The sequence below is a fragment of the Oryza sativa genome, chromosome 4 (genome assembly GCF_034140825.1).
Source record: "Oryza sativa Japonica Group chromosome 4, ASM3414082v1".
In the NCBI taxonomy this organism is placed as follows: Eukaryota; Viridiplantae; Streptophyta; class Magnoliopsida; order Poales; family Poaceae; genus Oryza; species Oryza sativa.
The window spans coordinates 5,460,050-5,487,270 of NC_089038.1; the positions used below are offsets into that span (position 1 = coordinate 5,460,050).

The window sequence follows — 27,221 nt, forward strand, 5'->3', positions numbered from 1 at the left end:
TATGATAATTTGCCTCGTTTGTTAGCCACCATTGCCCAGAGGAATAATAATATGTACTATGACCTACATACATTTACATCGGTTGATGATCGAACAAAGAGTGTGCTGCAAAGAGCCTTTTTCTCATTGGGTGCTTGCATCAATGCTTTTGTGCATTGTCGACCTGTTCTATGCATAGATGGAACTTTTATGACAGGTAAATACCGAGGTCAGATATTGACAGCAATTGGGTGTGATGGGAACAACCAGGTTCTACCTATGGCTTTTGCATTTGTAGAGAGTGAGAACACTGAAAGCTGGTACTGGTTCCTAGAGAGAGTGCACATTGCAGTGGTGCGTATGAGGCCCAACGTTTGCCTTATACATGATCGTCATGCGGGTATGTTGCGGGCTATTGACTACTTGCAGAACGGTTGGGATGAGAAGGGACTTCCAGCTAAGTGGCCTGATGTTCGGAGTCGGTGGTGCATGCGTCACATGGGTGCAAATTTCTACAAGCAATTCAAGAACAAGCATCTTATGGAGCTCTTTAAGAGGCTCTGTGCACAGAACCAAGAGAAGAAATTTAATGAGTTGTGGGACAAGTTGGATGAGTTGACAACGAAGCAAACAGATGAGCAATCTCGCAGACCACTAGTTGAAGGTGACGAGCCTCCCATACCTCTTGGTGCATTACATGATGACCCACCAACAATGAGAAGGAGGTCAGGGTCGTCCATCAGAAATTTCACTCAGTGGATTGAGAATGAGCCTAAGGAGAAGTGGTCTCTATTGTTCGACACCGATGGATCTCGGTATGGCATAATGACAACCAATTTGGCAGAGGTGTACAACTGGGTAATGCGAGGAGTTCGGGTACTTCCATTGGTTGCTATTGTTGAATTCATCCTTCACGGCACGCAAGCGTACTTTAGGGATCGATACAAGAAAATTGGTCCGTCCATGGCCGATAACAACATAGTGTTTGGCAACGTAGTGACAAAGTACATGGAAGATAAAATCAAAAAGGCACGGAGACATCGAGTTGTTGCTCAAGGCACACAAGTGCATCAGTATGAAATAATGTGTGTTGATAGGAGCAGGCGTGGTATCTATCGCAAGCAAGCCGTGCAGGAATGTGTCTTGAAGGCGGATGGTGGATGTACCTGCAGTTGTATGAAGCCGAAGCTTCATCACCTTCCTTGCTCACACGTTCTTGCTGCTGCCGGTGATTGTGGCATATCTCCCAATGTGTACGTCTCAAATTATTTCAGGAAAGAAGCAATCTTTCATACATGGAGTGAGGAGATATATGGGTTCGGGATCTCAGGATCTTACACAACACTGAGTGCCCAAGTTTTTTATATTCCAGATCCATCTAAGTTAAGGGTGAAAAAGGGTCGACGCCAAACTAGACGCATCAGAAATGATATGGATGAGTCAGAAGCAGGTGGGAGGACTTTACGCTGCAGCAAGTGTGATCTGCGCGGCCATACTTACAAGAAATGCCCGAAGAATGCAGAAGTTCCAAGCGGCGCAGATGCTAGTCCATCTGGACAGGCAAGTGATGGTAGGCGACCACCTGGTGAAGGAACAACAAGCAGGCGCGCAAGGCCAAGGCGTCGTCGCGCAGCAGGCGATTCCATGGTGTAACAATGCTTTCGATTTAGGAAATAAAATGCTGTTGTGATGAAATTAGTGTTCGGACTAAATACTTCTATCGTGTAATTTCAATTCAATGTTGTTGTAATGAGTACCTCCGACTATTGTTGTACTAGTAGTATTGCGAACTATTCGGTGTTGTATCATAATGTTATCGTGATGAGTGTTCGGACTAAACACTTTTGTTTGTTTGTACTCTTGTTTAATATGTGTTAGTAATTCGCTTATGAACATTTATTACTTATGTTGAACTAATTATTTATATGTTTCTGATCAACCTATTTGATGCAGGTATGGCGTACGACACACCGGCGCTGTTGAACCGTGGGATTGACAGGAACCACCGCTCGTTCCTGTCAGCAGTCGAGGGTGCACAGCTCGGCACCTTCCGTCCACGCACGTCGCGCGAGTGGTTGCGTGTCGACCCCCGTCACGTTCCTTGGTACGCGTATGTTCACATTTCAACTCAACTTTGCTTTGTGTTGTACTTATGTTTGAAGTTTGCTCTATACAGGTTGCGTGCGGCAGGCCTTCTACCACTTTATAGGCTTGTTGAGGCGGCGGCGGACAACCGTGACCCAGCGAAGCGGTGGGATGCAGACCGGTCACTCCTTGCCGCTCTTGTAGACCACTGGAGACCTGAGACGCACACGTTCCACCTTCCCTGTGGGGAGATGGCTCCGACACTGCAGGACGTGTCGTACCTGCTCGGGCTACCGCTGGCGGGAGCACCAGTTGGTCCCGTGGACGGTGTTTTTGGGTGGAAGGAGGATATCACTGCGCGCTTCGAGCAGGTGATGCGCCTTCCACACCTAGGACCGGCCAACACCCTTCCTCCGTACTCTACAGTCGGGCCTAGCAAGGCTTGGTTGCTCCAGTTCACTGTAAGTAAATAAGTTGTTATTATCATACATGCTTATTTGCGACCGGATGAGTGTTTTGTACTAACATTTCATTCTTAATTGTAGGCGGACCTTCTGCACCCTGACGCTGATGATTACTTGGTCCGACGCTCCCTTGAGGCGTACCTGTTGTGGTTGTTCGGGTGGGTGATGTTCACTAGCACCCACGGGCACGCTGTGGACTTCCGGCTGGTCCACTACGCACGGTCCATCGCGGATGCTCAGCCACAGGACGTGCCGCAGTGGAGCTGGGGTTCTGCCGTGCTAGCAGCCACGTACCATGCCCTCTGTGAGGCGTGCACGAAGACTGACGCGGGAGCGATCATCGCTGGCTGCCCTATGTTGCTTCAGCTTTGGGCAGCCGAGAGGTTTGCCATAGGTCGACCAGTGGTGGACAGCGCACCCTACGGGGTTGGTCGCAGCGCGCAGTGGCCAGAGGACGGTCCCACGATGGGGACTTACTGGTGTCGACGTGGGGTTAGTGCAACTTTGCTGCGTTATAAGTTTATCAGTCGTCTTCTTTTTTTCTTCACATAACATGTCTAATTCCGATCATGTTTATTGCAGCGTCGTTACGCTCACGTCCAGGTGAGACGAGGTTACCCGGACTTCGTGTTCGAGTTTGACCGTCTCCAGCCGAGCGACGTCATCTGGGAGCCGTACACAGAAGAGGCCGTCGCTGCGAGAGCACCGCTAGGACTTTCGTCCTTGTGCACACGCGACCAGGCTTACTGGCTCACCATCCTGCCGATGGTGTTCGACATTTTCGTTGAGCCTCACTGCCCGCAGCGTGTGATGAGACAGTTCGGACTTAGGCAGGTGTTTCCGGGCAACGTGCAGCCGACCGTCCTCCCTGCCGACCACTCGTGAGTTCGGATTGTTCATTTCTAAATTTTTATGATAATTACTTCATCGAGCCATATAATTTACCTCTCTTCACAGGTTGACTCGACGGGGACAGCTAGCAGGCGCACTTTGGGCTCCACGTGTACAGCAGTACGTTGACGACTGGGTGTTAGCTACAGAGGAGGTGATCAACGAGCTCTTCCCACACACGGAGGAGAACTACCGTGACTACCTTTGCTGGTACCTTTCTCGCACTCGTGCGCGTGTGACCTTCACTCCAGACGCCCCAGAGCCGCACGTTGCCGCTGTCACGGACGCGTATCCCACGCACCGTGACCGAGACTACTTCGTGGCGGTACGTCCAATTTGTATTACTTCTTACAATTATTTCATTTATCTTGCATAATATAGGACAACTACTGAATTTTTTATTTCCATCTTGCATAGGCTGATGCCGCACGGGATATCAGTGCCGATATCACCGCAGTCCAAGTGAGGTTGAACAGAGGTTTGCACTTGACTGACGTTGAGCAGAGGGTGACCTTCGACCGGATGCAGGAGAAGATGCGTGCGGTCATGCGCGTCTTCTCCTGTCGCAGCGCCGTGGACGTTGTACCTCCAGCTGGTCCGGTACAACCACGGCCTCGCGCGCCTACCGTCGGAGCAGGACCTCGACCTACGGCACCTGTTTCGCACGGTACTGCTCAGCCCAGAGGTTTCTTAAGTTTTGTTTCTGTTTTTCTACGAAAACATCACCCCGTCGTAACTTGATGTTCCATCCTCGCAGGACCTCGTTTGCCTTCGAGCGCCCCTAGCTTCGGAGCAGTGCGACCTACAGCACCGGTTTCGCACGGTACAGTTCAGCCCAGATATTAGTTCATTTTTGTTTCAGCTTTTGCACGAATATGTCACCATGTTTTAACTGCACGTTTCCTCATCGCAGGACCTCGTCTGCCTTCGAGCGCGTTCGCAGGCACGACCGGCGCTTCCGCGAGCTCCGCAGGGGCGTTCGCCACCACTTCGGGCGTGTTCGCCAGCTCTTCCTCTCACGGAGCGTCGATCCCTCGCCCACACGGTACTTTACTTTTTATTACTACTGTTAAATACTTGTACGAAACTGATGGTCCTTGTCCAGCAGAATTTGCAGCCGGGATCTTCGGTACTGGGCCTCTTCGTCTCACGCCGGTAGGACTGGTCCTACTAGCCAGTTCTACGACGACGACTTGCACGGTGCACACCACCACGACGTACTAGGCTCCTCTCAGCTTGGAGGAGCTCCAGAGGCGCACACTCAGGAGCAGCCAGAGGTCACACCTGTACAGGCAGGACGGGTTGGCCGTGCCATACCCCCGGACCGACTCACGTACTCCCAGGGGCACATTAGGGCGCAGGGTAGGAGGGACAGGGGTAAGAGGTCTCGTCAGTAGTGTTCTACCTCTTCAGTCCTTATGTGACCGTTTCTTTTGGCTTACAAACTTGTAAAGCAGTACTACTTTTGCTATTACTACTGCAGTACTACTTGTGTTTGTCTCGTCTACATAGTTCTTTTCATTCATATGGTGCTAGAACAACTTATGCTCACGACAACACACTTTCGGCGCTTCACGGTAGTGTCAGATCCAGTAGCGCGCACAGTCCACAACAGCACACATGAAAAGCGGCAGCTCGAGTTATCACTATCAACTTTCGGCGCTGCCTGTTGACATAAAGTGAATCACGCCCACGCGTGATCGTCTTGTCACATCTAATGAATAATGTATCTCATTGAGTTCACATATATTGCAGTGAAAACGACGCTATATAATTGACAATCTGAAGGCAACCTCTTCATATCTTCTTTCCCACTAGCACAACACACACGAAAATGGAAGCCTATTCATTGGTAATACATAATCTAGATTTGAGATTATGTAGAACATTCTTCACTACAATTTTACATTTTGGCAGCAAACCAAATATGATCAAATGCAATTTTACCTTACCAAATATTTGGTAGTGCCAAAACTTGCTTATATTTTGGCACTAACAAAATATTTGTACGGTAACAATCCAAATATGCCCTAAAAAATAATAAAATTGTATTTTACCAGTCTTGGAGATTTTAATCTTGTATAGTTTTCAATATAAAAAGATTTGATAACTATTGATATTTATACAAAAATATAGAGCACAGTATAAAATCGCCCTCCCCCAGGGCAGCAAGGGGGCCGCCTGCAAAATTCCATGCCCCCTCGCCGCCCATTTGCAGGCGGCCCCCCGCACAGTATAAAATCGCCCTAGCGGAGGGCGGCAAGGGGGCCGCCTGCAAATTTCGTTGACGGCCGTCGCCCGAGAGCGAACGGCCGGCTGCCACGTCATTTTCGCCGCCCTCTGGGAGGGCGATTTTTAAGGGCGGTAGGCGACTACTTCCGTCAATTTTCAAAATGGAAAATTATTTTTGTAAAACTTTTAATAAAAAAAATTATAAATAAAAAAAATTCCTCCTTTGTTCCCTTCCCGTCTTACCCTAGCCCACCAGGCCGGCCCAACCCGGCAGCCCACATAGCGGAGCCAGCATTGCAATCCGAAGCCAAGCCGTCGCCCTTGGGCTCGATCCCCTTCGGCCTTCACTTCGGTAGAACCTAGCCGCCACAATTTACCCTTCACCCCACCGTTGTCCAAGCCCCGCTTGTCGCCAGCATGCTCGCCGCCAAAGTCCGCCCAACCCGCCGAGCCACACAGCCGAGCCGTCGCTGCGTCCGCTCGCGCGCGCAGTACGCCGCGGTCGCACTCCTCCACCGTGCGACACGGACGGCGCACGGCCGGGTCCACTCGACGAGTGGAAGCGACGTGACGGGACGGACGTGGCACGGACGCCGACGTCCCACGCATCGATCACACGCCATGAACCCCGCGGGCGCCGAGACCGCCGGCCCGTGTCGCTCGTCCCGTCGGACTACTTCTCCGGGCCGAGGATGGGCTGGGCGCGCGCGCGCCACGGGAACGGAGGGGAGACGAACTCGTATCAGCAGTGTTCGCGACCCTACCTCCTCGCCATCCAATCGCCGCCACTTGCCGGAGTAGATGCCACCCGCACTCCCTATCTCTAGCTTCCGCCCCGGCCGGAGCGGACCGAGGACAAGGACCCGGCTTCCCGTCCAAGCCAACAAGTACAAATTCGTCTCGACCGGCTATCCTCATCCCTCTTTTCCTCCATCCGCGCGCGCACACGCTCCGTCTCCATCCATGCCCGCATCGAACACCCTCACTGCTGTTCCACTCCGTGCCCTGACTTGCGTCGAATACCTCAGGTGTGCTCGCGCGACGCCGCCCCGGAGGCCGGAGCAGACCAAGGAGCCGGCGCCAGGACGAACCGCAAGCCGTCGTCGTCGCCGGACCGTGACGACAAACCGCGCGCGCACTCGCCTTCCAACAAACTGTACGCCGATGGCCGCCACGAGCACACACCCTTGTTGCCGCTCCTAGCCCCTGTTGGCCACAGGGCAGCACTCGGTGTTCCCCTAAGAGCCCCTAGACCTCGCCGCTGGCCTTGGCTTCGCTAGTGTGCCTTGCACCCGAAGACCGCTGCCGCCGCCGCCGCCGCCACCCCCAACCTCCACCGCTTCCACACCCACCCCCACCCGCCGTGGGCGCCGCCCAGAGTTGGTCGAGGTTCCCCGGGGCTTCCCCTGACTGACACGCCGTGTGCGCCAGCCCTAGCTAGGCACGCAGCAAGAGAGCAGAGATGGTGAAGTAGTAAGGTGAAGAGAGAGGAGAAAGCTCACCTGCGGGCCCCACCTGGAAAAAGATAAATTTAAAACTAATTAAGAAGATTAAGTTAATGAAGTTATTAATATGTTAGTAGGGCCACTCCTGGTAATAAAACCTGTTTAAATCATATTTAGACTGTGTGTCATTGATGTGTGGGCCCAAGGCCTTTTAATAGTCAAACGACCGGTCAACACTTGTCCCTTGCCTTTTTAATAGTCAAACAATTAGTCAATACTTCCATTGCCCCACATGTCATCGGCTTAGTACTTTTCTCTAAGTGTGAATTTCAGAAAACCCCATGTTTTGAGGCCAATGTAACACATAACCATAGGTTTTATTTATTTACTCACGTAACCCCGTGCATTCAATCCAATTAACGTAATATTGTTGGTATTTCTTAACGACATTACTAGAAATATAATTTCCAGCAATAACACATAAATACTTTTGGTATATTATAGTTACAGAGTTCATCCGTAAGCGTACGGATGTACCGTAGCATTTCACCTGAGAATATTCCAAGGGTATCGTATTTGTTTAATCCTGCGGGAAGATTATAATATAGAGAACCATACTGATAATTTATATATTACTTGTAATAACCATAGTCTAAGAAGGGGTTAATAAAATCCAAAGGGTAGAGTGACACTAAGTAGAAGTATTCATACTCTCATTCATGATTTATCTAAGCTAAGTGGAAAGAATATAGAAAAATCATATTCCTATACTTCTAGTATACATATTATACATACATCCTAATTATATCATTACTTAGCTAATACCCTCTTTCTGATGCCCTCATGGTGCTTCGAGAAGCCACCCCCGATTGCCGAGTTCCTTACGATAATCCGTCAAGAACATGACCATCCAACCGAGGCTAAATACGGAGGAGTATCCTCCCAGGAAATTAACTTAGAACTATATAAACACGCGGAGGAATACCCGTACTACGCTGTCACCATCAACGGCATGCCTTGCTTCCGCAGCATATAACCCCAAATAATGATATCCAGTAATCCAAACACCACGCTTAAATTACCAAATACTACTCTAATATTATCGTCGTGACATAGAGTCATCGTATAAACGATCATTATACCCACACCGTTGCATCTCCCAGATAAGCTAGCATCATAATAAATGTAAGTTCCCTTATATACCACTCAAAACTGGCTTCTCCCTTTTATGCCACTGATTCAAGTTTTTTCACCCTTTTATGCCACTCCCAGCCCTATAGCGTTTGTTCACTGTTAGTCAAATGTTAATTTTTTTTTCGTAAATGACCAATATGCCCTCTCAACTAAAAAATGTGTGTAAACTTCAAAAATTCATAACTAATTTATTTTAAATCCTTTTTGAGTAAACAAAGTTTTGTCAAAACAAGTGAAAAATGCTCTATAATAAAAATATTTTTGGAAAGCTGCATGTTTCATGCTTATATTGAAAATTCATTTGTGATGGTGATGGCTAAAATTGCACGTGATGCAAAAAAAAATCAATTTTCATATGTTGTATCCAGTAGCTATATTAGTACTAAAATTCAATATGCATATATAGTACTAAAAATCCAGTAGCTATATTAGTACTAAAAATCAATTTTCATATGTTGTATCCAACTCTCAAGGGCAAATGCATCTTTTTACTATAAAGATAACGGTCAACTAGCTGTGGAGTGACGGCAATGACATAAAAGGGAAGACAAACTTGAACCGGTGGCATGGAAGAGAGGAGCCAATTTAAAGTGGCATATAAGGGAGTCGGTTTGGGATTGGTATATAAGGGATTCTCTCTAAATGTAACTTGGACATATAATAAAGTTGGTATTCATATACTCGGAAAGTAATACAATACCAAAGTAGTATAAAGAAGAATATTCTAAACGAAGTACAAGTCTTACAAAAGAAGGAAAAGCTACTAGAGCCATACCCGAATTCTTCCGAAGACTCCGAGTACTAAAGATTCTATTCTATTTCTATTCCACTATACTTTAGAGACTATACTAAACTTGAGAGATGAAATGAACTTCTTGCTTGAGGTGTGTGTAGAAATGGAGAGAGTGATCTCTTTTATAGCATCCCAATGACGGTTGTGACAGTTGGAATGGTCGGAAATGCCCTCCAACCGTCAACGGGATGAAATCATGGATGTCCACGCCGAACCCTAGCCTCAACAGTGGAGATGGGGGTTCGGCAGAACCATGGGCTGGTCCAATCCAGCCCATTTTCGGCTGGCAGCCTCCAGGACTTCTTTTCTTTGTAGACTTATGAATTTTGGCCCAATCGATCGTGTCATTTCTGTGTTTTGGCCCATTCATTGATAAGTCTGATCCTCGACATCGTCCAATTTATTGATCGCATGTTTTGATGTCGATTCTCCTCCATTTTATGTTCATTCTCTGCAAAAGGTTAGTAATCCTAGTGCTAGTGGAATATTTATTATTTAAACATAAATATGCATTGCAAGCATAACTAGTTCTCCTTTATTTTGGTAATATGGACGGTTGAAACTAATCGCTAACGACCGCCAACAAATACCACATGGCAAACCTGCTCCACATCAGTTGGCCCCACCTATTAGGTCAATGCGTGGCCTATTAGGGTAGGATCACGAGAGAACAGAAGTGCACGTTCCCTGTTCCCACGCATGTGACGCGGCGCCTCCCGTAACCATCTCTCGCATGATGGCCTCTGGTGATGATCGTGCTGTTGACCAGGTACCAAGATCAGGGAGATGGATAGAATCAATATTCCAAGCTGGTAACCAGGGCCAGTCATGGGTTTTTGGGCCCCATGGCGCAAACTTATATTGAGGCCTCTATATATATACATGATGCATATTTTTCGCTACCAGATGCATATTTTCTCGACGACATGATTAATGTTGTGCTGAAAAAATAATCATCACGAGCTAATAATTTTTTATTTATGAAGAGGAAAAAAAGATACATAAATTTACCAATGAAATTTACCTTAGACAAGCGACATGAGCCGACGAGCGTGGTGAGCCGCGACCGCGAGCAGCAGGTGCCTGGCGTCGATCGGCCTATGAGGAGGCGCCGCCGTCGGGCGGTTGGCCGACTCACGCGAGACGCCGAGAGCTCGAGACAGCAGCGAGCGGCCAGCGGTGTGATCGAGGCGTCAGGCGACGCGAGTGACGTGATCGAGGCGACAAGAGTCAGATCGCTTCGCTTCTCCTTTGCTCCTCTTCGTCTTCCGTCATCGATCCCTGGACTACGTTATTGCGCTGGACAGGCCTCAGGCCTGGCGATGGATGGATGACCCATGGGCCATGGCCCATCAGCCACGGGGGCCCCTAGAATTTCGGGCCTCGGGCGGCCGCACACGCTGATCCCCCGTTCCTCCCCCCCTCCCCCTCCCCCGCGGGCTGGCCCTGCCGGTAACATTCATCCCTTTTCTTGAGATGATCACCTGAATCGACTCCAAAGCATGCTGGTAGGTGATTTGCAATGACACTCTGCTTCATGGTTCTTTGACGAGGAATTAAATCCAGCCGTTTGATCATGCATGTTTGTCTTGTCAAGAAATTAGTGCTAACAAAATGCAATTTAGGGGATTATTGTTAGGGCATTACAACTATGCAATCGTTCTTGTGTTTGTCATTGCAAAATTGCTTTGTCATCATTGGATCGTAATTTTTTAAATAAAAAAGCATGTAGATTTAACAGTGTTAGAACTATTGTATTGCAGTCAGATATGAACTATTGTATTGTAGATTGAACATTTATTGGCATGCAACAATTTTTTTCTGCTTCACAAAAGAGAAGACATGGCTTCCCCTTTTTTTTTTCTCAGCAAATAGGTTGTATTTTTCTCTGCTTCACAATGTATATATTTTTTTCTCCTTGAATTTAATGTTTGTTCCATAGGACGGAAGATGATGAATGGACAATTAACATGATTTGTGATGGCACTGTGGTGGGACAAACTTTTGTGCAAAGAAAAATAGAACAAGACTTATTGTACTATTTTAATTTGACTGATATGATGGAGAGCATTGGCTATTCCACGATGGATTTCCTATGTTACAATAAGAAGGATGGCAGAGGATTGGGCAGCATGGTTATAGTGGAGAGTGATATTCAAGTCGATGCAATGATAAATGAGTATCGAAGTGTGTAAAGGTTGTGAACATGTATCTCATGAAGAAAAACCATGATAACATAGAAGATAGTATGGTTGAGATTGACAAGGCTACTTGTAGTGAGGCACTCAGCAAGGGCAAGAGCATGCCGAGATTATTGATGAGCATGGTCTCATCAATGAGGAATATAATGATGTATCTGACTATGATTCTGAGGAAGATGAGTTATATGTACACGAGATGGTAGAGGAGAAAAAGAGGTGGACAGAAGACCCGACAGAGCATTGTGAGGGTGATACAGTCGTCGAAGATATTTTTGTGCAGCCAAAATCCATGAAAACAAGCAAGGCAGACGTTGTGACACTGCAGGCACTGCTAGTATCAACCAATATAAATTGTGAGATTGCTACCAGGAATAAGAAATGTAAGAGATACCTATGGGTGATGAAGATGATCTATGCTCTGAAGACGATGATGGTGCTGAGGTGCCAATTGTGGTGAGAAAGAGGAAGAGGCCTAGGAGAATGTTAGCTTCAAGAAATTAGTTTGATGAAACCAAAATGTTAGACCATAGCTATATTTGTGAAGGTATGTGCTTTCAAGATGTTAAACAGTTTAGGAAGGCACTGCATAGCTATCACATTGTGCAAATGAGAGATTTCAACAATTTGAGAAATGATCTAGACCGGGTAAGGGTTGTTTATGATTTGATACTCTTGGAATAATCTAAGGTGAAATACTGCAGCAGTATCCATGTGCTAGCGGATTTACCTTTGATCATAACAAATACCAACACTACCGAGCCCAACGACGGTGAATCTTCCCTTCGTTGGTCATCGTCGCCGCTCCCACTATTCCCGACCTCCCGGTGACGAATCCCCCGCTCCCTTGGGCGTTGACAATGGATTCGCCACTCCCATGGGCACAGGTGGCGGAAATTGTGCAGTTCAATGCCGCCGCTGCCTCAAGCCTATTGTGTCGCCGCTCGAAGAGGTGTGGAGGCCGTACAGGATTGGAGAGAGAGGATGGTGGGGGAGATGACCGGGAGGAGGAGAGAGAAGGGGAGAGGATAGGAAAAAAAGGTGATGTCAGGCTAGGTGAGGAGTATAGGAGTAAGGGGAGGGAAAAAAGAGTGAAGTGTGGGTGTTGCGGGAACTACCGGTGGAGGGAAAACTCTGCTAGTCTAAATTGATTTGTGCATGCAGATGTGTTTCTTAAGAGGTCTATTTACGAAAATAGCCTATTTTCATAGCAGGATCTCTTTAGTTGTCCACCTGTAAAAATCTATTTTTACAAGCAGGCCTTTACCCAAGATCGCTAGTGAATTCTCGCAGGTTTGTTAAAAAAATGCAGGAACAACACCTAACGGCTGAAAAGAAAAAGTAGCCATGAACTGAAAAATATCAATCGCATTATTAACAGCAACAGTGCTAGTTTATCATTCAAGAAAGCAACTGCTATCGAATAAATTCCAAGAGAATACAAATACAACCGAAATCTATGTCCACGCAAACATTTGGGAAACCACACAATGCTAGTTTATTACAGAAAACAACACAAATGACGATGAACGAAAACGTGGTTTGAAGTTGGAGTTGACGACGAACGATGGGTCTCTTTCACAATCAGTCCCTGAAGAAACCAAAGCTCGAGTTGACGACGGACACGCCGCCGTCGACGCGCAGGTTCTGGCCGCTCACGTACCGCCCGTCGTCGCTGGCGAGGAACAGCGCCGCGGCGGCGATGTCGTCCACCTTGAGTCCAACGCCCTTTAGGTTCGCCGACTTCTCCATGATCGCCTCAATGGTCTCGTCGTCCATGTCCATACCCATGGCAGCCCTAGCCAGCGGCGTGGCGACCGCGGCGGGGGAAACGCAGTTGACGCGGATCCCGTGCCGGCCCAACTCGCCGGCCGCGTTCTCCGTGAACCCCACCAGGGCGCGCTTCGACGTCGTGTACGCGTGCGACGCCGTGCCGGACACCGACGACGACAGGCTCGCCGTCGAGATGATGCTGCCACGGCGCGCCGGCGCCATCACCCGCGCCGCGTGCTTGGTGCCGAGGAACGGGCCGATCAGGTTCACGGCCAGCACGCGCTCGAAGTCCTCCTTGGTGCTCTCGGTGATCCTGAAGCACGGCGGGCCGGTGACGCCGGCGTTGTTGAACATGACGTCGAGCTTCCCGAACGTGGCGACGGCGTGGTCGACCGCGGCGGCGACGTCGCCCTCGTTCGTGACGTCGCAGTGCACGTAGCTGGAGGCGTCCGGGCCGAGCTCCGCGACGAGGCTAGCTCCCAGCTCGTCCTGGATGTCGGCGACCACGACGCGGGCGCCGTGCTTCACGAACAGCCGCGCCGTGCACGCGCCGATGCCGCTCGCGCCGCCGGTGATCACCGCCACCTTGCCCACCAGCCTGCTACAACGACAACGACGCGTACGCATCACGAATTATTCCTTGATTAACGCAATGCATATATATTGTATCCAGGGGCAGATCCAGAAACAAAAAGTTGGGGGGACTCAACATACCGAGTATACCGATATAAACATATAATCTCAATATTAAACTATACTAAAATGCTATTATGAGACCTTTAGCACATCCTATCTTATCAACTATGATGAAAAAATTAAAGGGGGGGGCTTAGGAGGGTATCCATGGTTTTGTGGGTGTAGGGGGGACTTGAGTCCCCTTGCACCCACGTTGGATCCGCCCCAGATTGTATCAGTACTTCAGTAGTAGAGCAAGAAGATCGAAAAAGCAAACAACTTTTCATACTTCCTTGCATCAGCAGAAACATGGGAGCTGCCTGCCATGGCGCCTGAATACTAATAGCAGTAGTGATTTTGGATCGATGTTTTGTGCTGTCTGAGAAGTGGTTTTGTGTAGCTGTTGCTAGCTGCCTCTTATTTATAGCAGTTTTATACACCGGCCTGCTTCCTCAACTTGACTAGATATTCTTATTTCGAATATACAATTTTTTAGTTTCATTTCGAAGCCGGCTGAAGTTTGGAAGTGACTGCCTGACTGTGGCGTTTACAATTGTGGAATTTGAACATCACGTGCATATTCAGTTGAACCTGATTCTTTCCCTGATTGTTGACCAACATTGCGCATTATATTGACTGCACAGTATGTACAAATCATCCATATATTATTGACTGGCCACAGACATGTGATTGGACTTTTAAGTATATTTCCATGAAGGAGGAGGCCCGACATGAATTAGTTCCTGGTGAGCATAATTTAATTAACTGATCAAATTTCTTTGTAATGGAACCAATACGAAATTTCCTTGTGAGTGTATATGTTTATAAAAAACAAAATATTCTAGCCAGATACTACCTTCCAGTCTTCTAGATCGACTGCATGATCATTCAATTGTCCGAATCACAACTTGCATGTACATGTGACTTTTCTTAGCTTTTATACACATGGACTGATCGACTCCAACCTAAATACAGTGCTCAAATACGAAATTTACTCTCCCTAACAATTTACTGCTTGTTTTCATAATGGTTGAGCCAAATTGGACTTCACAGTATTAAAGACCTTAATTAATTATTTTTTGCAACCGGACAATAGAGTCCTAATAAATTTGGTTTATCACCTAATTCGGAGTTAGGATGAACTGTTTATGAATTTTGTTGAAGTTTACATATTTTTCGAAAGTAAAATAATTACTTTAACTACTTTCCGACAGTTACAATTTCATTGGAGGAAATACGCTCCCTAATGCCAAAAGCTCAAAGAACCTCCACTGAAAATATTACATATAGGTCCTTGGGTCCACATCCACAAGGAACGTAATGTAAATTGTGTTAGCATGACTTTTTTTTTAGTTTTATTAAATTGAGAAGATATCTCTCTGAGCTAATTAACATTTTGTCTAAAGAGCAATCTCTTATACCGAATTCTGGGCATGTTCTCGACCATTCAGTGGTGCCACGTGGCATGGCCGGATTCACAGGTTAGCTCCCTCACGTGCAGCCATCGGATCGTGTACACACAATGAAAAATATAGTGCGGTGGACCTAGTTGTTGTTATATATAGTTTTTGTGGGGTTTATGCATATGCGTTCAATCTCTCCCCAATCATTGCATCCTCAGCAGCTTAGCCGTGTCACCGATGTTAACCTTGCTGGTTCTGCACTAACCTTGGAGAAGGAAAAATGGTAACGGATCGGATCAACTCTTCTCCCAATGAAACTTATCTACTTTTCTCCCTACTTTCTCACCGACCCCGACATGGACACCACCATTAGCTGGGTGACGCTAATGGGTGGGTGATCGCTGTGGGCGATCACCCCCCATCCCCCCTAACACCCTTCTCTCCCCACTTCCTCCTCCCCTTCTTCTCTTCTACTACACCATAAATTTAAAAAAAAATAAAAAAACAAAGTTAGAAAAATTTATGTATAGAATACTATATATAAAAAAATATTTGAATTCAAATTAAAATTTGAATCGGGCATATGAACTATTGACTTATAAACTTTGGGTCTATAAACTTTGAGAAAATCCCTTGTATACCCCTCAAATTTTACCTAATCCCTTCTATACCCCTGAATTTTGCTTACTTCCTTGTATACTCCTAAAATTTGATTTTGATCCCTTCCATACCCCTCACGTCGGTCGACCGTTAGTTGACCGTCTATTTTCTATAAAAATAACCATTTTACCCTTGGATGAACAAAGAAATTCATGAATTACATTATCAAAAATATAAAAGCTTCTTGCATGAGACTATTATAGTTATGAGTTTGTTGTTCGATGTATTATTTATCCCAAAAAATATTTTTAGATAATGAAATAAAAAAATACGTATTTTTTTATAAAAAAGACATAAAAATGAGGAGCATTCATATAAAGATAGAACTCCCAATGTTCACAACATTCTTTTAATGAATGCTCCCGATAAAAAAAATCCATTGTCCTATTAAAATTTCAAATAAAAATTTTAATTTATTACATTTATTTTATTTTCAAAATTTATGTCAAAATTTTCTGCACTAATTATTTAGTCTCTTTAGTTTTATAAAATGCACATACTGTGCACCCAAACAAAATTTTCAATTGTTTTTTAAGCTTATATTTAAACCTAAAGCATCAAGGGCAAAAGGACATTTGCAACCAAACGTAACAGTGAAATGATGTAAAATGTAACGGTAGGGGCATGGAAGGGATCAAATTGAAATTTTAGGTGTATAGAAGGGATCAGGTAAATTTCAGGGGTATGAAAGGGATTGAGAGAGTTTTTAGGGGTACAGAGGAAATTTACTCATAAACTTTGGGTGTATAAACTTTAGATGTATAGAAATACTATATAGAAAAGCTCAAAAAAAGAGTTAATTTTGAATTCAAATTCAAATTTGAATTGGATATATAAAATTTTGACTTATAAATTTGGGTCTCTAAACTTTAGGTATATAAACTTTAGATGTATAAACTTGAGGTGTACAAACTTTAGGTGCATAAATTTACTAAAATAGGAAAGTAATGCAGTGCCAAAAAAGGAAACCACGTGGAGAAGGGGGTGATCGCTCGGGGAGATCGATCGCCCATTAGGCTTTTCGCCGTTGGCTTGGTGCTGTCAGCGTCAGCCTTAGATGCGGCATCGCCCCCGCAGCGATGCTGGGGCGCTATTAACATCAAATTTGATATGCTTCTTTAGCGGATTCGGTTGAGGAAAGGTGCTAGTTGGTAGATAGAAATTTATTCAGATCAAGATGAATACAAAGAGGAATCGCAAAGACCACGGCAAGATAGTTTCATATTTTTAGTATATCTCTTAAATAGGTAGGATTTGTTATTTTACTTTTTTGTTAGGAATCTTATCTTGTGTCCAATCAGGACTCGTATCCGCCCGATAGTATAAATATGCACACCCAGTGTCTTTTTAAATTATCTCTCGATCAATATACTATTTTTGGCGCATCATCACCTTTTATTCCTGTAAGTTCTTGGTTTTGAGCGGGATTGTATTGGCTAAATTTGATCTCTATTGAGAAGCAAGTTCCATCAACTTCGCTTGTGTTAGCGTGTCAAGAACTTTGTCGGTTAAGTTCGATATTCTATTCATGTTGATGCAAGTATTGCCTATCTAATATATCGATTCTATCATTAACTCCATCGTTGTTTAGAGTCTTATCGGCTAAGTTAGGACTTTCTCAGTTAGGTCCGATATTCTGACTAAGTTCAAGTTACTCTAATCACACCTCTATAGGACCACTCCACTTGCCGCCACCGTCAAGCCGCCGCATTGCCACACAGGATAGGAAGTGAGGCTAGCGCCGCAGTCTAATACGTGGGACCGCCACTGCTGCTGGAGAGAGAGGAGGAGCTGGAGAGGTGGACAGATAAGAGGATAAGGGGAAACGCTTCCTTGGCGCTCATGAGAAATCAACGTCCGTGAAAAGCTAGGTTAGTTCGGCTCCTCAAGGTGTCGGTACTTTTTTAAAAAAAACTGGCACATATAAGGAGTTAAAGGTATCGGTTTTTACTTTTAGGCATGTCTGAGGGGTCGAGATCAGACGTTTTGGTTTTAGAATACCGTTTCTTTTTTGCTTTTATATTGTAGATTTGTAGTGGGTGTAGAAGAGTTACCTAAGCAAGCAAAGTAGACAAGGCATCGGAAATAGATGGAGTGGTAGAAGTGTTGGGTAGCTGAATGATGAGTAGGCTTAAATCCTGACTTTTATAAGAACATGTCCTTGTCAAACACAGCGTTGCTGCAATGTAACTAGGAGTACATTTCCTTGGCTGGCTCGTGATGGTCAGTCAAGACCCAACAATTAACGATTCCTTAATAGTAATGAGAATAGTACTCGTACCCTACTTGTCCATCTTCAGTGTCAATATCTTAACTGTTATATGCACTAGTATAGATTTGGACTTAGTAGGTGGGTCAAATATATATCATACCAAATCTTGTAAGAACAGTGTTCAGAAAGAAAGCCCATAGAAGGAACAAAGAGACCGAGCCGAGGGGGAAAGGGTGAAAATAAAACGAAGGAGCTTATGCACCATCTCGTCCTTTAAAGTTTTAATTTTATATTTTCTGTATGACTGAACCTGTTAGCCAATTGACATGTAGGCGTCTTTGTGACATGTCACATAAGTGGCACCCAATATAAATTTGAGGATAAAAATACAAATTTAATTTTAGAGTTCAGGAAACCTGAATAGTTTAAGCACCGTTCATGCATGTATTTCACTCTTCCAACAAATACAAATACAAGACAGAATCTAGCTAGCGATGGAATGTCCTCGCAAACAAGCGGGGAACCATGGATGCTAGTTTATTCAAGAATGCAACACAAATAACATCAACCATATATAACGACGTAATGTAGTATTGTCGATCGACTGACGACTGGTCCCAAATCATTTTCAGTCCCTGAAGAAACCAAAGCTGCTGTTGACGACGGACAAGCCGCCGTCGACGCGCAGGTTCTGGCCGCTCACGTACCGGCCGTCGTCGCTGGCGAGGAACAGCGCCGCGGCGGCGATGTCGTCCGCCTTGAGTGCGCCTGCGCCCTTCAGGTTCGCCGAGTTCGCCATGATCGCCTCGATTGCCTCGTCGTCCATGCCCATGGCAGCCCTCGCCAGCGGCGTGGCGACCCCGGCGGGCGAAACGCAGTTGACGCGGATCCCGTGCCGGCCCAGCTCGCCGGCCGCGTTCTCCGTGAACCCCACCAGCGCGTGCTTCGACGTCGTGTACGCGTGCGACGCCGCGCCGGACACCGACGACGACAGGCTCGCCGTCGAGATGATGCTGCCGCGGCGCGCCGGCGCCATCACCCGCGCCGCGTGCTTGGTGCCCAGGAACGGGCCGACCAGGTTCACGGCGAGCACGCGCTCGAAGTCCTCCTTGGTGCACTCGCTCATCCTGAAGCACGGCGGGCCACTGACGCCGGCGTTGTTGAACATGACGTCGAGCTTCCCGAACCTGGCGACGGCGTGGTCGACCGCGGCGGCGACGTCGCCCTCGTTCGTGACGTCGCAGTGCACGTAGCTGGACGCGTCCGGGCCGAGCTCGGCGACGAGGCTAGCTCCCAGCTCGTCCTGGATGTCGGCGACCACGACGCGGGCGCCGTGCTTCACGAACAGCCGCGCCGTGCACGCGCCGATGCCGCTCGCGCCGCCGGTGATCACCGCCACCTTGCCCACCAGCCTGCCACAACGACAATGACACGTAAGCATCACGAATTATTACTTAACGTAATGCATACCCTCATCACAGAATAAGTTAATCTACTATTAGATCATAAGTTAATCTAGTACTGCATGGATGTGATGATCCTGTACTAGATTAACATATTCTGGGACGGAGAAAGTAGCTAGATTGGAGCACATAGCAACTAGTAGAGCAACACGGTCGAAAAAGGAAACAGCTTTTCATACTTCCTTGCATCAGCAGAAACATGGGAGCTTCCAGCTGCCATGGCGCCTGAATACTAATAACAGGATCGAGACGATTTGCTGTCCGAGAAGTGCTTTTGGATCGATGTTTTGTGCTGTCTGACAAGTGATTTTGTGTAGCTGTTGCTGCGTCTTATTTATAGCGGTTATACACACCGGCCGGCTTCCTCAACTTGACATCCTAGAAGTTTGATTTTTAAAAATATATAAAAAAATATACAGTTTTTTTTTTAAAGATGTTTGATTTCAAAGCCGGCTGCGTTCGAAGTTTCAAAGTGACTGCTTGACTTGTTGGCGTTTACAATTGTGGAATTTGAACATCACGTGTATTTGGTTCCCATACGCTTCATCACTTCCTGATTCTTTCCCTTGTTGACTAATGTAGTGTGCACTATATTGAATAGGTGAAGGAAGAATATATATGTGCACAATGTACAAATCTTCCATATTATTGACTGGCCACAGCCCACAGGCATATGTTTGGATTTTGAAGTTTTTTGGTGGATATTTCCATGCAACAAGAAGGACCGACATGAATTAATTCATGGTGAGCACAATGTAAAACAACCATAGAGCGAGTGGAGCTCAACTGATTATATCTCTTGTGGTGAAACCAACCACGTGTGTTAAAGTCCTAAACTTTACACAGATGCTAATCATTTATATTTAATTATCATAACTTTATGAATCTCATAATGTGCTAGTCAAATCCTTCGGCGGTGCCCATAGTAATCATGGTTACTTCGTCAGTTTTAAGATATGCTAATCATTTTTTTATGTGCATATAGGGACAAAGTGTAAGTGTCTGCCATGCCCAATCTTTTGAAGGTGCTGATAAATGTAGGGTATACGTGTGCACGTTTGTAAGGATGATATGTGTGCACGCGTTGTGAGCGCGTATGTTTGTTGTGTGTTTATAAAGGGAGTAAATTGCACCCACGGTGCAACAACTTGACATGTGGGTGCAATTTTGTGCAATAACTTGAAAAATGTGCGTTCTAGTGCAACAACTTGACAGGAAGGTGCAATTTAGTATAAGAACTTTATAAGTGATCGTATAAATATAATAACTTGCAAGGTAGGTATGATTTTGATACAATTAATGAAGAAGTTATGTGATAAATTTAGAGCATTTTTTATATAAATTCAAATTTTTAAGTACTATTTTAACAATATACTTGCGCGGATTTATATAAACATATTTATATTTTTATCCTAATAACTAATAACTGAAAGTCAATTAAACTGGATGTAGACATTATTTCGGTTGATATTTCAGAAGGTGGAGAAAACAAAAAAATTCTCAGCCACGTGGCCGGCTGAGCCATCTTTAGTCCCGGTTGGTGTTACCAACCGGGACTAAAGATCGAGCTGACCTTTTTTTTTTGCATGGCCCTGTTGCTGCATGGTTTATATATATATATATATAGTATATATATATATATATATATATATATATATATATATAAACCATGCATATATATGTTTCAATACATATATATGCATACATATATATATATGTATATATATATATATATTATATTATATTATATGTATATACATGCATAATATATATGTATTTATACACATATATATGTTATGCAAATTAATGCATATGTATATAGATATATATATGACCAAAATATATTTACATTATAGAAAATGTGTACACATGCATATAGAAACATATGTAGTCATGTATTAATTACAATCCATTATATGTCCTAGCTAGCTAGCTATCATTTCGACGTAGTAGTACTCGCTGCTAGCTCAGAAGCTAAGGACCGGTGAATTGTGTTTCTGTCGTAGTAGAATTCACCCTTGGGATTAAGGATTTCTTCGTTGATGAATCCCATGAGTTGTTCTTGAACCGCCGTGATAAATTCCTTGTGTGTGGTCAGGTTATCCCTCATGCGAATAAACTATATGAATGTATGAAATTGATTAGTAATTAAACAAGAAATCGCTACGTAATGAAATTTTGAATTTATTTGTACGTACATCGAGCTCTCTTGTGGTGATGATTTGGTTTGCAAGGCAGTGGCAATACTCGCACACGTAATAGCCGCACAAGTTATTTCCCTGCTTTTGCTTTGCGCACTACAAATAAATGACAAACAACGAGAGATCTAATTAATATACACTTGTATGTATTTGAATCGGAGAAATATAAATATAGAGCATGTGTACTCACAGGAAATTTGAACTTCCGCCTAAGTCTTTCTCTCCATTTGCCGCGGACCAAATGACGGAACCGATACCAAGCCCTACATGGAGTTTAAAGCTATGATTCGTAGTAGCAATTAACATAACAAGATTTTCTTAATTAACAAAGGAACTTATGACGGTACCTGTCTATAAGTTCGAAAACCTTGTCAAACGTAGACTCTTTTTTATCCATTGAGTCATATACGTTGACGGTGCAGGCCTCCAGGTCGAAGAGTAAAAGCACCCAGTGGAATCTGCAATGTGCGTGGGATGCATTACATATGAAACACTTAGCAAGTTCGTACGGGAATGAAATTTGGTATGTAGGAAGACAGTAAAATTAAACTAACTCTGTGTTGTATGGCAACAGTATGAACGTCTTGTAATGCTGCGCCTTCAGGAGATGGACGAGATTGTCCTCTGTTTCTTGTGGATATTGGTCGAGCATTGCGACGTTTACTCTCCGAGGGTCGATGAATCCAGTATCGAAAACCCTCCGCCGTCGGGCCCTTTGAATCTCCATTCTACAACGATAAAAGGGAGTATATTATTTTCTATAGTCTACTTATATACAAGGACCTAATTTATTAAAGGAGACGTATAGTAAGAAATCTAACCGAACGATATACTTACAAAATCCAGCAACTCATAATAGAGACGTCGAGGGCGTCCAGCTGGTATAGTTCATAGATTCCCTTGAAATTGATCCAGAGAATGTCATCTCCTTGCAAGAAGTCCGTGTCCCTGATCCTCGCTCCGATCATCTCTCTACCGGCGGCGCTCATCTCCATGTACAGCTGATGGAACTTGTACATTTGTGTGGGTAGGGACTGCAGCAGCTCAGGCTTGACAAGCGGTTTACCGAGTTCGTACATGTATTTCACTTCCGCCTTTTCGATTGGTGCGACTCCTAGCAATTGATCCGTAGTTAGACCGGTGTCAGTAATAAATTGTTCTATCGTCATTTCTTTACCGGTAACCAACGGCTCGATCTCCTGTTTTGGTTGCTCTCCAAGCTGAGGGACTGGTTTGGACTTTCCAGAAGATGCTTTCTTCAGCGTTCGCTCATAGTCCGATAGCTTGATGGCCTCCTTGACAGATGCAGACATACCCCTGAAGAAGTTCCTGACACTGGGGTCTATAGGAATCTTCTTTTCTGGACTTCGAGGCTTGAATTGTCTCTTGACTTCTGATGCAACGTAAGCGTCAAGCTCCTCTTGCGTGCAATCGTACCCCGGGTCCTTGTTCTTGGCGGCGTCAACTTTCGCCTTCTTCGTTGCCCTTGTGTGGGCAGGCGGTGGAGCTGGGGGGGCCCTTGACTTTGAAGGTGCCGGAAGAGGAGCTTGCGGGGGAGTAGGTGTAGGAGCACGAGGAGGAGTCGGTGCAGGATCCTGAGGAGGAGTCGATGCTGGAGCCTGAGGTGGAGACGGTGCTGGCGGAGCATGAGGAGGAGACGGTGCAGGATCCTGAGGAGGAGATGGCGGAGCCGGAGGAGATGGTGCACGAGACGCCGCTTGTCGCCCAGGGAGGATGATGTACCGCCTGCGCCATAGAATAATGGCATGGCTTGTGTCTCGTAGATGCGTCTCACCGTCTCCTCCAGGGTAATCCAGCTCGAGGTCCTCGTACGCGCCTTCGACCAACTCAACTTCGACCTTCGAGTATCCTGCTGGAATCGGCCTGCAGTGGTAAGTACCTGAAGGGTCCGTTGGGATGGCCATGCCCGACGCCACCTTCATGTTGTGAGAGATTATTTATTAGTAATCAACATATATAAGCAGCAACTAGCGGAATGGCTAAATCTTACCTTTATTGATAAGTTCTTGAAAGGAATATGCAGCTCACATGGTGTCCGCTGAGTGATGTCATCAACGGGACAGGTCGATTCATCCTGTGTTTGCATGGCGTCCATGCTCTGTGATCCTACCTGCCCCGTTGAGGCGCAGCTGCTACGGTTTCCTGACGGGCTCACCATTGCAGGAGGAATGGTCGGCTGGGGATCATGGGACCGATGTGCGGCCATGCGTTCATCAACCTTCCTTGCCACCTCCTCTTGCATGTTGAGTTCGTAGCTCGATACCCGGAACTCTAGGTCTGCAATCTTCGCCTCGGTATCTCTCTTGCTCCTCATCCGACTCCTGTACGTGTGGATGTCCTCCTTGAAACCAATCTTCCAAGGAATCACCCCTTTCCCTCGAGTTCGTCCTGGATGCTCTGGAGTCTGCAGGGCGAGTGTCAGCTCGTCCCTATCTCTGTCTGGTCGGAACGTGCCCTGAGAGGAGGCTTCCACTGCATCTGTTAGTCGTCGCGCAGCCTCTTGTATCTGATAGCCGAAGACCAGTGAGCCATCAGCTGGGTTGAGCGTTCCACCGTGAGCATAGTACCAGAACTTCGATCGTTCCGGCCAATTGGCTGTTGCCGGTTCGATACCCCTCTCAATCAAGCTAGCCTCCATCTGCTCCCACTTCGGCATCGCGACGCTATAGCCTCCTGACCCCAAGTGGTGATGGTACTTCTTCTTGGCGGCATTTTCTTTGTTTCTTTCCATCATCGCCTGCCCTTGTTCACCTGTCTTATATGCAACGAACTCGTCCCAGTGATCCCTTAGCTTTGGGAATGTGTCGAAGTTCGGTGTCTGCCCCTTCAGTATATACTTCTGGTACAGATCTCCCTTGAAGCTCTGAAACTGTTCTGCCATTTTCTTCAGAGTCCACCTTTTCACTTTGTCCTCTGTACCCGCAGGAAGGGTGAATGTCTCGAGCATTGTGGTCCACAGCATCTCTTTCTCCGAATCTGGGACAAAGCTCTCATGATCTCCGCGTGCCCTTGTTCTTCGCCAGTACACCGTACTGACAGGCACGTTATCCCGCACAACCCAACCGCTGTGACGTACATAGTTCTTGGCGGCTTCGGCCGGGGCACTAGGACGTCCATCTTCTTCCACTTCCGTTATGATGTGCCGACCCTCAAGCTTCTTCGCTGCACCTCGTTGCCCGCGTGCCCTCTTCTGTCCAACGGAGGGTTGACTACCACTAGCCTCCTCCTCCTGGTTCCCCTCCACATCCCTTTCCACGTGCCCCTGCTGGTTCCCCTCCGCATCCCTCTCCACGTTTCCTTCCTCGTTCAAGTACTGGTTTGGATCCTCGTTCCCCTCTTCTTCATTCCAGTACTGGCTGCTTCCCTCCGCGATTGTATCGTACAATATCTGTTCCTCATCGCGGTCAGCCATCTGTTGATACAAGAAACATCTGCTAAGTCACGAGACATTTATGTTTTAACAATCTAAGTCATGTATGCTAAGTGTAAATGTCGTACATTAGAACCCTACACAACCTTACGTGCTAAGTCTAATTACAAATCGTGATATAAGCTAAGTCTAGGTGACGTATATTGTACAACCCTAGCTAGTAAATAATTATATACTAAGTCTAATTACAAATAAAATAATCTTATATTAAAACTCAAATAATATTACATGCTAAGACTACAATAGTCATGTATATGCTAAGTGTTTCGTGCGTATATGCTAAGTCTAATTAAGACTACAATAGTCAATTGCTACTTGTCGCACCAATTCCGTAGTCAATAATTACATACTAAGTCTAATTACAAATAAAGTAATCTTATATTAAAACTCAAATAATATTACATGCTAAGACTAAAATAGTCATGTATATGCTAAGTGTTTCGTGCGTATATGCTAAGTCTAATTAAGACTACAATAGTCAATAGCTACTTGTCGCACCAATTCCGTAGTCAATAATTACATACTAAGTCTAATTACAAATAAAGTAATCTTATATTAAAACTCAAGTAATATTACATGCTAAGACTAAAATAGTCATGTATATGCTAAGTGTTTCGTGCGTATATGCTAAGTATAATTAAGACTACAATAGTCAATTGCTACTTGTCGCACCAATTCCATAGTCAATAATTACATACTAAGTCTAATTACAAATAAAGTAATCTTATATTAAAACTCCAATAATATTACATGCTAAGACTAAAATAGTCATCTATGCTAAGTGTTTCGTGCGTATATGCTAAGTCTAATTAAGACTACAATAGTCAATTGCTACTTGTCGCCCCAATTCCGTAGTCAATAATTATACATACTAAGTCTAATTACAAATAAAGTAATCTTATATTAAAACTCAAATAATATTAGAACACTACACAATCTTATATGATAAGTCCAATTACAGGTCTAATAATCTTAATTAATTGCATTACAAATATAACAATCATTTATATTATTACGTCACTTGCCTGCTCCAATTCCTTCTAGGGCTAGCTCTTCCACTCAGGCTTGACGGACGACTCCGACAACACGTCTTTTCTGCAAGATACAAAAAGATGTATTAGGATTATAGCGAAGTAACATATATATATATATATATATATATATATATATATATATATATATATATATATATATATATATATATATATATATATATATATATATATATATATATATATATATATATATTGCATTTCACGTTAACGTTCGTCCTCGTTCGTTCGCTCGTTCTCATTCACGTTCGTTCGCTTGTTCTCATTCACGTTCGTTCCCTCGTTCTCGCTTGTCTTCGATCGATCGTTCTCGTTCTCGCTCTCGTTCGTTCGATCGTTCTCGTTCTCGTTCACGTTCTCGTGGCAACGTACGTTGACGTGTTCGTTCTCGCTCTCGTTCGTTCGATCGTTCTCGTTCTCGTTCGTTAACGGTGGTGTGGCGGCATCGGGGCGGCGGTTGGCGCGGCGGCGTGGCGACGGCGTGGCGACGGCGGCGGCGGCGTGGCGTTGCGGGGCCGTGGCGGCGGCGGCGTGGCGTGGCGGCGGCGGCGTGGCGTGGCGTGGCGGCGGCGCGCGGCGTGGCGTGGCGGCGGCGGCATTGCGCGCGCGGCGGCGAAGGCGGCGGCGTGGCATGCCGGCGGCGGCATGCGCGCGCGGCGGCGAAGGCGGCGGCGTGGCGTGCCGGCGGCGGCAGGCGCGCGCGCCGGCGAAGGCGGCGCGCGGCGTGGCGTGCCGGCGGCGGCATTGCGCGCGCGGCGGCGAAGACGGCGGCGTGGCGTGCCGGCGGCGGCTTGGCGCGGCGTCGGCGTGGCGCGTCGTCGTCGTGGCGTGGCGTCTCGTGGCGGGCGGCGCGACGGAGAGAGATCGAGATCGGAGAGATCGAGATAAAGGGAGATCTGGCGGCGGCGGCTCTCACCCCAGAGATGCGGCGGCAGCGGAGGAGGCGGAGGCGGCGGCGAGGACGACGAGCTCGAGACGACGGCGAGATACGGCGGCGTCGGCGCGGGGATTTGCCCTAGGCAGTGGCGGCGAAGGAGAGAGGCCGAGAGA

General features: G+C 46.0%; 2 protein-coding genes and 2 long non-coding RNA genes across 5 annotated transcripts; 1 reads left to right on the forward strand and 3 right to left on the reverse strand.

The window, feature by feature from the left end:
• The first annotated feature begins 4,002 nt into the window (after positions 1-4,002).
• Positions 4,003-4,405, forward strand: LOC136356038 (uncharacterized). Its single transcript, XR_010740690.1, has 3 exons — positions 4,003-4,086; positions 4,177-4,242; positions 4,333-4,405. It is a non-coding gene; the product is annotated as an uncharacterized lncRNA (long non-coding RNA).
• An 8,250-nt stretch (positions 4,406-12,655) lies between these two features.
• On the reverse strand, positions 12,656-14,134 carry LOC4335092 (momilactone A synthase-like). 2 transcript variants are annotated; one of them, XM_015778715.3, is made up of 2 exons: positions 14,019-14,134; positions 12,656-13,652 (listed from the first exon to the last, which is right to left on the reverse strand). In XM_015778715.3, exons 1-2 carry the CDS (start codon positions 14,054-14,056, stop codon positions 12,866-12,868), a joined length of 825 nt encoding a protein of 274 aa, XP_015634201.1. In that variant the 5' UTR covers positions 14,057-14,134; the 3' UTR covers positions 12,656-12,865. The 2 variants fall into 2 exon arrangements, with proteins under 2 accessions (XP_015634201.1, XP_015634200.1); XM_015778714.2 differs by having other exon boundaries at positions 12,656-13,655.
• A 4,273-nt stretch (positions 14,135-18,407) lies between these two features.
• On the reverse strand, positions 18,408-19,773 carry LOC4335093 (momilactone A synthase-like). The gene is made up of 2 exons (NM_001402339.1): positions 19,647-19,773; positions 18,408-19,416 (listed from the first exon to the last, which is right to left on the reverse strand). Exons 1-2 carry the CDS (start codon positions 19,685-19,687, stop codon positions 18,633-18,635), a joined length of 825 nt encoding a protein of 274 aa, NP_001389268.1. The 5' UTR covers positions 19,688-19,773; the 3' UTR covers positions 18,408-18,632.
• Positions 19,774-21,466: 1,693 nt separating this feature from the next.
• On the reverse strand, positions 21,467-22,126 carry LOC136356406 (uncharacterized). Its single transcript, XR_010741191.1, has 4 exons — positions 22,016-22,126; positions 21,859-21,931; positions 21,666-21,764; positions 21,467-21,586 (listed from the first exon to the last, which is right to left on the reverse strand). It is a non-coding gene; the product is annotated as an uncharacterized lncRNA (long non-coding RNA).
• Between the last annotated feature and the right edge of the window lie 5,095 nt (positions 22,127-27,221).

Excerpts from the sequence above, each read along its gene's own strand:
- LOC4335092 (XM_015778714.2), bottom strand. The coding sequence starts at position 14,056 with ATGGCAGGCAGCTCCCATGTTTCTGCTGATGCAAGGAA. Across the intron at positions 13,656-14,018 it reads GTTTCTGCTGATGCAAGGAA|CAGGCTGGTGGGCAAGGTGG; the intron begins GTATGAAAAGTT and ends TTGTCGTTGTAG.
- LOC4335093 (NM_001402339.1), bottom strand. The coding sequence starts at position 19,687 with ATGGCAGCTGGAAGCTCCCATGTTTCTGCTGATGCAAGGAA. Across the intron at positions 19,417-19,646 it reads GTTTCTGCTGATGCAAGGAA|GCTGGTGGGCAAGGTGGCGG; the intron begins GTATGAAAAGCT and ends TCGTTGTGGCAG.